This window comes from Maniola jurtina, chromosome 25, assembly GCF_905333055.1.
Source record: "Maniola jurtina chromosome 25, ilManJurt1.1, whole genome shotgun sequence".
In the NCBI taxonomy this organism is placed as follows: domain Eukaryota; kingdom Metazoa; phylum Arthropoda; class Insecta; order Lepidoptera; family Nymphalidae; genus Maniola; species Maniola jurtina.
The window spans coordinates 5,067,220-5,077,487 of record NC_060053.1 but is presented as its reverse complement, the minus strand read 5'-3'; the positions used below and the strand labels follow the sequence as shown (position 1 = coordinate 5,077,487).

The 10,268-nt window shown below is 36.6% G+C and overlaps 2 protein-coding genes across 4 annotated transcripts; one reads left to right on the top strand and one right to left on the bottom strand.

Annotated features, from left to right (window-relative positions):
* The first annotated feature begins 682 nt into the window (after positions 1-682).
* Positions 683-4,772, top strand: LOC123877990. Of its 3 annotated transcripts, XM_045924958.1 has the most exons (5): positions 683-888; positions 1,919-2,087; positions 3,147-3,399; positions 4,090-4,495; positions 4,684-4,763. In XM_045924958.1, the coding sequence occupies exons 1-5, from the start codon at positions 747-749 to the stop codon at positions 4,707-4,709; spliced, it is 996 nt and encodes a 331-aa protein (XP_045780914.1). In that variant the 5' UTR covers positions 683-746; the 3' UTR covers positions 4,710-4,763. The 3 variants fall into 3 exon arrangements, with proteins under 3 accessions (XP_045780914.1, XP_045780913.1, XP_045780915.1); XM_045924957.1 differs by having other exon boundaries at positions 4,090-4,772; XM_045924959.1 differs by lacking the exons at positions 4,090-4,495; positions 4,684-4,763 and adding an exon at positions 3,583-3,624.
* A 357-nt stretch (positions 4,773-5,129) lies between these two features.
* Positions 5,130-9,899, bottom strand: LOC123877992 (UPF0488 protein CG14286). Its single transcript, XM_045924962.1, has 3 exons — positions 9,524-9,899; positions 8,607-8,741; positions 5,130-6,718 (listed from the first exon to the last, which is right to left on the bottom strand). The coding sequence occupies exons 1-3, from the start codon at positions 9,711-9,713 to the stop codon at positions 6,378-6,380; spliced, it is 666 nt and encodes a 221-aa protein (XP_045780918.1). The 5' UTR covers positions 9,714-9,899; the 3' UTR covers positions 5,130-6,377.
* Positions 9,900-10,268: the final 369 nt, after the last annotated feature.

Below are 10,268 nucleotides of genomic sequence, written 5' to 3'. Positions count from 1 at the left end.
CCATTTTGTTTTTCCTTTACTTTACAAGATATACCTAACACCTATATGTAGAACTTTGTAATTTAATAACGGTCAGCGCCATCTATGATTTAGTGAATTAAATTTTTCGGCCGGTTGGCCGGTTTTATATTTTGTAATGTGAAAAAAAAAATTGCTGGCAACGCTGCGCTCTGGTTATTTTTTCTTATCATACATATTTTATTAGTGTTGTTATAATACTAAAATAATATTTGATCCCTGCACTTTACTATTTTTTACTGAGATTAAACTTCCATAAAATGTTATGAGTGCAGTAAAAGTGAGATTTAATATTTAAAAAAAACCAGCCAAGTGCGATTCAGCCTAGCGCACCGAGGGTTCCGTACTAGTCATATTTTGAACGATAAATCAAAAACATTAATGATTATGCATAAAAATAAACAAAAATCTGTTTTAGAATTAGTATAGTAATCTTATTTTGAAAGTTGAAAATACTAATTTTATTAACTGTCATGAACAACATATTTTAATATTTTTTTGTATTGTAACCACAAATTCACGGTTTTCAGATTATTGCCTTTACGTGTGCTAAGACCTGCCTGCCTGAAGATTCTATGTCAACGGGAAGTGCCCTATAGGTTTCTTGACAGACAGACAACGAAGTGATCCTATACGGATTCCTTTTTTCCTTTTGAGGTACAGAACCCTAATAAAACGATATTTTACATCAACATAGTTATTGCAGTCATAAAACATGCCAGAATAAAATGTGCAGTTTGCCTAAAACTACATCGTTGCTATATTTCGTGCGTTTTACAGTTGCCTATTATTTTGACGAATCGCCATATTGGATTTTGCGTGACGACAAGAATTTGTCCGATGAAGCCGAGTTAAATCTCACAAATTCGTGTTAGTAACTACCCTCTTTAGTCAGTTGAGTCACCAACCAATCACAAACATGTTTTCAAAATACATTCGAAATTAAGTCACCTTTTTTTTTCTCTCGTCTGGCCAAATACTAGCCAATGTCAAGTTTGTACTTATTTGTAACAAGTTAGTTAAACTATACAAGTGTGGACCCCGTCTGTGCCGGCGCTCGCTGACATACGCACGGCACCCCCTTAGAGCGCTTTCCAGTCAGTTTTAACAAAAAAAAATACGCCAAAAAAGGCAGAGCACGCCCGCCAGCTAACACCAACACAGACGAAGTCCAAGACACCCTTAAAGTTTAACAATTTATTAAAGTTTTAGGGGTGGCAATGCATGATTTGATTTCTAACACTATTCCAAAGAAAATATAAAAAAATTAGACTTTATACTCTGACGTAATTTTTTCGCCTTTTTAGGGTTCCGTACCTCAAAAGGAAAAACGGAACCCTTATAGGATCACTTTGTTGTCTATCCGTCCGTCCGTCGTGTCTGTCAAGAAAACGTATAGGGTACTTCCCGTTGGCCTAGAATCATGAAATTTGGCAGGTAGGTAGGTCACATAAAACAAGTAAAGGAATAAATCCGAAAGCCGTGAATTTGTGGTTACATCATCAAAAAAAAATTAAAAAGATCACTATACCAAGTGGGGTATCATATGAAAGTGCTTTACCTGTACATTCTGAAACAGGTTTTTATTTATTTTTATGCATAAAAGTTTTTGATTTATCGTGCAAAATATCGAAAAAAAATACCTAAGTACAGAACCCTCGGTGCGCGAGTCATTTATCATTCATTATGCTTTCATGCGCATTTGATAGTGGTTACTGGTGCGAATTTGATCGGTTTTTAACCTGTTATCTGCCAAAGCCGCCAATCCAAACTTCATAGGCGCTGATCCTCCCTGTTTTGGGGACAATACGCAGAGAAACTTTCAGCTATAAAATAACGAAGCGGGCTCCCGCATATTATAACTATCGTGAACTGTGCTATGATGAGGCCTTGTTTCCAGATTTTCTTAATCTAAAGAACTATCAAGTGAACGCGAAGTCGGCGTCAGAGATCGACTACCCGTGGGTAGCGAGGGTTTTGCACTCCAAGGTGTACTCCAAACCCCAGCTGTGTACGGCCATATGTATATCTCCACAGATATTCATTACTGCTGCCAAATGCGTCCTTCTGTACGTATTTAATACCTACCTACATTATTATTGGTGCTTATTATACGAGGCACTTGCTTAGTAGTTAAGTTGTCGGCCTTTTATTCGGGGGTCAGGGGTTCGAGCCCCGGCATTAACTCTAACTTTTCGGATTTATATGTGCTTTAAGGGATATGAGACGGGTCTGCCCGCGAAATTCAAATTAAATTGGGTTTTTCGCAATTTGTAAACTAATACGACAACGTAGGTTTGAATGGCATTTTAACTGCGCCAATGGCAGTATCATCCTCACAGGTTTATATAAAAATCTTTACTTAAAAGGGTCCAGTTTAAGAAATTAGCTCTAGTATCGACTAATTTGTGAGTTATAGTCGATACTAGAGCTAATTTCTTAAACTGGACCCTTTCAAGTAAATATTTTTATACAAACTTGTAAGGATAATACTGCCACTGTCGGAATCAGAATGCCATAAGCCTACGTTGTCGTATTAGTTTACAAATTGCGAAAAACCAAATTAAATTTGAATTTCGCGGGCAAGCCGGTCTCATGCCCCTTAAATATCATTTCCTCTAACATGCCTAGAGTTCTCCGTAATGTTCTCAAAGGTGTGTGAAGTCTGCCAATCCGAACTAGGCCAGGCGTGGTGGACTAAGGTTAAAACCTTCTCATTCTGAGTGGAGCCCCGTGCTTAGTAGTGGGCTGGTGATGGGTTGATCGTGATGATGATAGTCCGCTGTATGACTAACTATTCTTATATCACACTTCACACTTATATTATAAAGGCGAAAGTTTGTGTGTATAGGTATGTTTGTTACTCTTTCACGCAAAAACTACTGGACGGATTTAGCTGAAATTGGAATGGAGATAGATTATACCCTGGATTAACACATAGGCTATTTTTTATCCCGGAAAATCAATGAGTTTCCATGGGATTTACAAAAAACCTATATCCACGCGAACGAAGTGGCGGGCATTAGCTAGTTTCATCATATATTCTGATGTGTAGGAAGGTACTTTTCACTACTACAAAATGTTTTTTTTTTTTGAAGTCAATTTAATTTTTTTTTTTTGGTCGATAGTCTGAAAATAAGTCACACATCGCTGGTATACCAGGACTATCGCCTCAAACCCAAAGCGTTTGTGCTACCGACGAACGAAACCAAGCAAATGTACGATGACATAGGCTTTATCATAGTCCACGACGAGTACCCCGGGAGATGGGAAACTGTGCAGCTGTTCGAGCAGAAACGAACTGACCGAGCTTACAAGTGGTTTGCGAATCTACAGTTTGCAGACTTTGAACACAGGGTTGTTGGATATGCGATGTTTAAGGTAATCCAAGTTCCAACCTAAGCTTAGAACATGTTATACTAAGCGTAGAATAGTGTCATAATCATCTTCGTCTATCGATGGACGTATATATATAGGTCTCTTGATGATTTTATCATCATCCACGACGAATGCCCTGGGAGATGGGAAGCTGTGGAACTATTCGAGCGATATGCGATGTTTAAGGTAACCCAACCTAAGCTTGAACACGTTTGACTTATATCTTCACTAGAGGATGCCCGCGACTTCGTCCGCGTGGATTTAGATTCTTATAGATACCGTGGGAACTTTCGGTTCGATTTTCCGGGGTAAAAAACTTTTTACCCCGGATATAAGCAACTGTTTATTTCGGTTACAGGAACGCAAGCTACTTCGGTACCAAATTTCACACAAATCGGTTAAGTGGATGGGTCTTTAGGAATCCCGCGGGAACTCTTTGATTTTCCGGGATAAAAAGTAGCCTATGTCCGTCCCCGGGATATAAGCTAACCCTGTACCAAATTTCGTCAGAATCGGTTACACTGTTGGGCCGTGAAAAGGTAGCAGAGAGACAGACAGACACACTTTCGCATTTATAATATTAACTTAATTATTTATAGAGATATTTATAGATAATTAATTAATTTATATTAATTATTTATAGATATTTTATTTATATTAACTTAATTATTTAGATTTTAATATTCTCCACAGACAGACGAATCAGCTCTGGTGTGGAAAAGGCCATACTACCTGACCCAGCTAGACGTCCACGTAGACATAAACTTGTGCCGTGAAATAGTATACCAACTTTTCAACGGCTTCGCTGTCCCATGCTACCATTCATGCACTTTAAGCCAGTTTAGAAGTCCAGGAGCAATGAAACATCCCCAATGCAATAACTACCACGGTTCTGAGGGTAGTGCGATAATAAATAAAAAAACCGGCAAGTTGCTAGGTCTCGCCACTTGGGGCGCTTATTTTAGTGAATACGAATTGCCAGTTGGCTTTGCTATACCGAACTCGGATAACTTTCTCGAAGACAAATTGTGCGCTGAGAAAATTCGTGATGACGCCGATTTTGTGGTCGATCCTGGTGAATACCAAGAGCTTTGCGATAGTAAAAGGAAAATTGGGTATTTATACAGAAATCCCGTGAATAGGAAGTGGAGAAAAGGTTAAGAGAAGTTTCCCCAGCGCGCTTCATTACCAAGAGCTTTGCGATAATAGAAGAAAAAGTGGGTATTTTTAAAGAAATCCCGTAAATAGGAAGTGAAGCGCGCTTCTTTACCAGGAGCTTTGCGATAGTAAAAGGAAAAGTGGGTATTTTTTAAGAAATCCCGTAAATAGGAAGTGGGGAAAAGGTAGAGAAGTGTTTCTCTCTAGCCATACAAACATAGTTTGGTTCTCATTTCAATATTAACCGAACAAGGAGTGAAATGGCTGGATCTGACTGGATTTAGGTTTTTTTTTTTAATTCCGTGGGAACTCTTCGCTTTTCCTGTATAAAAAGTCTATTCCCAGGATGCAAGCTACCCCTGTAACCAAACATATAAATGGGTTAAACGGATGAACCTTAAGATTATCTCGTGGGAACTCTTCGATTTTCCGGGATGTAAGCTAACTCTGAAACAAATTTTATCAAAATCGGTTAAACCGGTTTGGTTGATATTCAAATGAGAAATAAACTACGTTTGTTTGAAGCACGCTACGACTAAACTCCTTTTGTCAATAAATAAATGATAAGAACTGTGTAATATTATAAAATTTATTTCCTTAAATCCTTATAAGTAAACCAAATTGGGGTAACTTTGCTTTGCAGTGTAAGCTTAACAGTAAATGGATGATAGGATTTTAATGTGTTTTTAACCCTAGCCCATAGGTGTTGAGGTCATTTGATAGCATTTGACCTCCTCTACAACCTCTCAAAGAGAAGGTAACGTTTTACTGAACTTCATGTATAAATATCATAAAATATATGGATTAAAAAATATTAAAAATTATTTCTGGAAAAAAATCATCAAAAAAAGAGCTGTTTCCGAGGACTTCCTAAGATTGGCTATTTTACTGCTTTATTGACTCCACAAATTCTTTGTAAAACAGATGAATTTCATAGCTGTTTCTGTTACCTTTAGAAGTCTCCGACGCGAGGAGCGCTTGGGTTAAAACTTTACTAATTAAATTAAATTTATACGGCCTATAGAAACGATTGTACCTACTTTGAATAAATGATTTTGACTTTGACTTTGACTTTGATACATTTGGACAAAATACTTTAGTTCTCAATTCTTCAGTCCTATCTGCTCCAGCTTCGGACCCGGTTTTTGCCTGCCGGTTGGACCTCAGAGAAAGACTGGAGAAGAGACTGCGGCTCAATAGACCCTTCACTAGGGTTCCGCGAGTAGTAGGTATAATCCAAGTACTCAAGTGACTGTGTGAACAGACATTAAAATAAACGGGGTGTTTATTGAACTTTGTGTTTGTTTCTCCAACACCGAGACACCCGACCTAATATAATTTGTATTATATGTACCTACTTATTTTTTTTACTTTTTAGAGGTTTTTGTGTCGGGGTTTTTTTATTAATATCTTTACCAAATAACTGTACCACTCAGGTACGATTTCAAGCGATAAGATGCAAGCTTTTAGATATAAGTAGTAACAGACTGTATTTTGTGGAGATTCTTACAAAATACCGATGTCCAGCAGTCGACAATTTTTTCTTATTCAGATACAGGTTAGACCTTGACTGCAATCCCACCTGTTGGTAAGTGATAATGCAGTCTAAGACAGAAGTGGGCTAACCTGGAAGGGGTATGGTAGTTTAAAAAAAAATAGAATTAAAAAAAGTTTATTTTTATCAATAAATTCTTTTTTTTCACTATAACAGCAGTTAATAGCACAGTTACCCCAATTTAGGGTCAGTATATCTTTACAATTAAATATAAAAAAACTGAGCTTAAAATATTATCAGAGTAAAATAGAACTACATTTTTTCTATTTTAAGCATCATCTATTTCAAAATTAAATCTGAATTCGGAACCTGAACCAGAAAATGAAGCACTATTTTTATTGTTAGGTTCCTTTGGTTGCGAATCTACATGTGGTAATTTATCTTTATCTGTAGCAACACTTGCACTTGATGAATCAGTGTTGCCAGTAACATTTACTACAGAATTGCAATTCTTATTTTGGTCAATAGTTTTATCACTATCTGTCAAATCCTTTGGTATCGCAAAATTGAATTCAAATGAGCTATCTCCATTGGTTAGGAAAGCCGATTTTCTTAAAAAGGTAGCTTTTGGCTGAACAGGACTTTCTGATATCTTTATTTTGCTCGCCACTGAAAAAAATTATACTTTTCATTAAAAAAAATGTTTAATTTTTTTAAATATTGATATTTTATAATCACTTTTGGAATCAGCAGAATTAATGTATAATAATGTTTAATGTAAATGTAACATAAATTTTTACACTAAAACTTGAAATAAATTAAAGTATTACAGAAAAACATTAACTTTTATTATCATTATGAATTATTTCCGCACAATAATAAGAACAGAAAAATGTATATAAGTGCAAATATTACAGACAAAAGAAAAATGATCTCAGAGCTTTCAAAAACATTATTTGGCCAGGATTACACTTCGAAGGAAGTTTTACTTATGTGTGTAGCTTACATAATTAATTATAAAAAAATAATTAATTAAATTAATTACAAAATATTCCTAACAAGACCTTAAAAGACAATTACTCTATTTTTAACTATATTGGCTTGCACTTGTCAATCACATCTATAGTAAATGACAATGCAGCCTGAAGGTAGATTACCCCTGGTTAGAAGATTTTTTTAAAGACTAGCTGACGCCCGCGACTTCGTCCGCGTGGATTTAGGTTTTTCGAAATCCCGTGGGAACTCTTTGGTTTTCCGGGATAAAAAGTAGACTATGTGCTAATCCAGGATATTATCTATCTCCATTCCGAATTTCAGCCAAATCCGTCCAGTAGTTTTTGCGTGAAGGAGTAACAAACATACCCACACACGAACACACACACACATACAAACTTTCGCCTTTATAATATTAGTGTGATAGTGTGATTGTGATCCCACCTAATGGTATATTGCAGTCTAAGGTGGAAGGAAAATGATGGAAGTTATTCAGCTTTGAACATATCTATACTAATAAATAAAATTGGAGTGTTGTGTCTGTTTGAACGGGCTAATCTTCAAAATGGCTAAACCTATTTTAACGGGACATTCACAGACAAGTAGAGGATTAACCAAGGATAGGCTACCTTTTTAACATACTTTGAACAGTGGCGTTGTGTTTTTCTACCTATGTACACTGATATCTTCGAGATTTCTGAACCGATTTGCGTGAATTTTTTTTAATCGTTAAGGGAATTTTGCGATGTTATTCCGTAAAAAAATTTGGATTCCAACTCCTCAATCCTGATGCTGCAGGGGATCTGACCAGTCCACGCGGGCGAAGCTAGTGTATCAATATTATTGGTGATGGGGAAACTGGGAATCAGTAGGGTATTCCATATCCTAGCAGTGCATAAAAGAAACACGGGCTTTTGTCATTTACAAGCAGTTAGGCTAGGCATACGCTGAGAAGCAGGCGACGCAGCACAGCACAGTGCAGGGCAGGGCAGTTGAGGCAGACATGTGCCCCCTCCGCATGCTGCGACGCAACTGACATTCGCATCCTAGCTAGTACAAGGAGTAGATGTTTGACGTTAGATGTCTTTTTTGAATAGTCTGGATGATTTGCATCGCACAAGCAAGGTTCACAGTGAACCAATTCAATTAAATGTTGTCATTGCAACAAAATTATAAAATATTGTTAATAACCACGTCTCGACGTGCACGCGTCGCGCAGAATTCTGTGCCGGCACACAACGAGACGCAGAGCAGGACAGACACATGTCTGTATCGCATGTGCCTACGTCCCAGCGTACGTAGTTCAATGACGTTCCATGCTTTACAAAATCTGCTCTGCTCGTCCCTGCGTGTACCTGCGTCGCCTGCGTCTCAGCATACGCCTAGCCTTATAGTGCGCACAAAACAGGTAATCCAAGTGTTTGCACTATCTGTTATTTATTTTACTCTGTGTATTGAAGTTGAGATTTTTTATTTATTTAAATAGTAACAATTATTTTTAACACACCTTAAATTTAAATATAATTGCATCCTAACAGCTAGCTAGGTATAACCAGACACCTACTTTTGGCCAGTTTCTTTTCTTCGGCTGCCATTTTAGCTCTATAGTCACCAAAGTGGGTTCTCATTAATTGTCTTTTTCTAATCATTGGCTGGTTGTTATTTTTCAACACTGTTAGGACTTTCCAGGCTTCTTGTACTGGAAACAAAGAACATAATTAAAAAATAAATACTTAATCTATACTTACTAATAAATAAAATTGAGTGTCTGTCTGTTTGAATGGGCTAATCTTCAGAATGGCTAAACCTTCACAGACAAGTAGAGGATTAACCAAGGAGTAACATAGGCTACTTTTTTACCCGACTTTCAAAAATGGAGGAGTTGTGCGTTTCTACCTATGTACCTACACTGATATCTCCCGAGATTTCTGAAACGATTTGTGTAATTTTTTTAATCGATAAAGGAACTTTGCGACATTATTCCATAAAAAATTTGGATTCCAACTCCTCTGAGTAGGTAATTTCTAATTTCAATGCTAAATGTTTCAAACCATTGTAACATCTGATCAATTTATCATCCCAAGTCACAACCCATAGCTGGCTCACTACTGAGCATGGATATTTTCTGCACAATCATCATACAGATGTGATCAATTATTATTATTTCTGTCATAAAAATGAACACAAATATTAAGTTTGGTTCTTAAAGTACATATTGCATAAGATTATGGAAGTTACTAGTCTGGGTATAAAAATCCAGTCATTCTTTTGGAATTTTATTTCCTAATGGTAAAAAAGGTTACTAAGGTAAGGAATGAATCACAGAATGGCAGGGGGTTTCAGATCTTTCTGCATATTAGTATAATTGAATTTAACCAGACTTTAGAAGATCCAACTATTAAATAAGGTGATTAACTTTAAGGTCTTATTTGTTCACATAAAATCTTCCGTGAACTAAGCAAAAATACTGTTATAACTTACATTGTTTTTCATTTCCTTTTTTGTCCGCTAGGGTCTTTTCTAACTGCTGAATGCACCAGCACAGTTGTAATTGGAACTCCCTGATTGAATCTTCAGGGTTTCCACCATCTGTTCCTTCCTTGTCTGGTTTGCAAGACTTTTGAAGAGAGTTTGGCTTGCCTTTGCTATGTAGCTTTGTGGCTTTAGGCATTGTGCTAAATTGTCTTACGTAACTATTGCAGGAAGTCAAAATCACTTTAAAATAAACTTCTTCTCACAAATAACTAATGGATAACCGTTTTAAATGATATTTTTGGTTAATTTAGTAGAAAATATTAGTCCCACGTTCTGTTTTCAAGTTATTGACACATTGACAGTTGACATTGAAATTTTCCATCACAGTTTTCCAGGATGTTTGGTTACTTTATGGTTCATTAGGCTTTGTTCAGATGGTCGCGCGATCACATGCTATATTATTACGTAGACAGAATAGCCAGTAGTAGATAGACTGCTTGCTACCTTTATTTCATTCCCAAAAGAAAGAGATATAGTATTGAAATAAACCATGGAAATAAAGCACAAGAAAAGGATAAAGCTATTGATATTATGTCAAAGTATAAAGATAATATGGTGGCGCTAAATGCTTGCGACAAACAACATACAGCAAGCATCTGCAAACGATACAACTTTTTATTCACAGTGTTTGGTGTGCCTGCCAATCGGATCAAATGGCAAGCACTTCTAAGCATTAGCAAGCATACGTAAA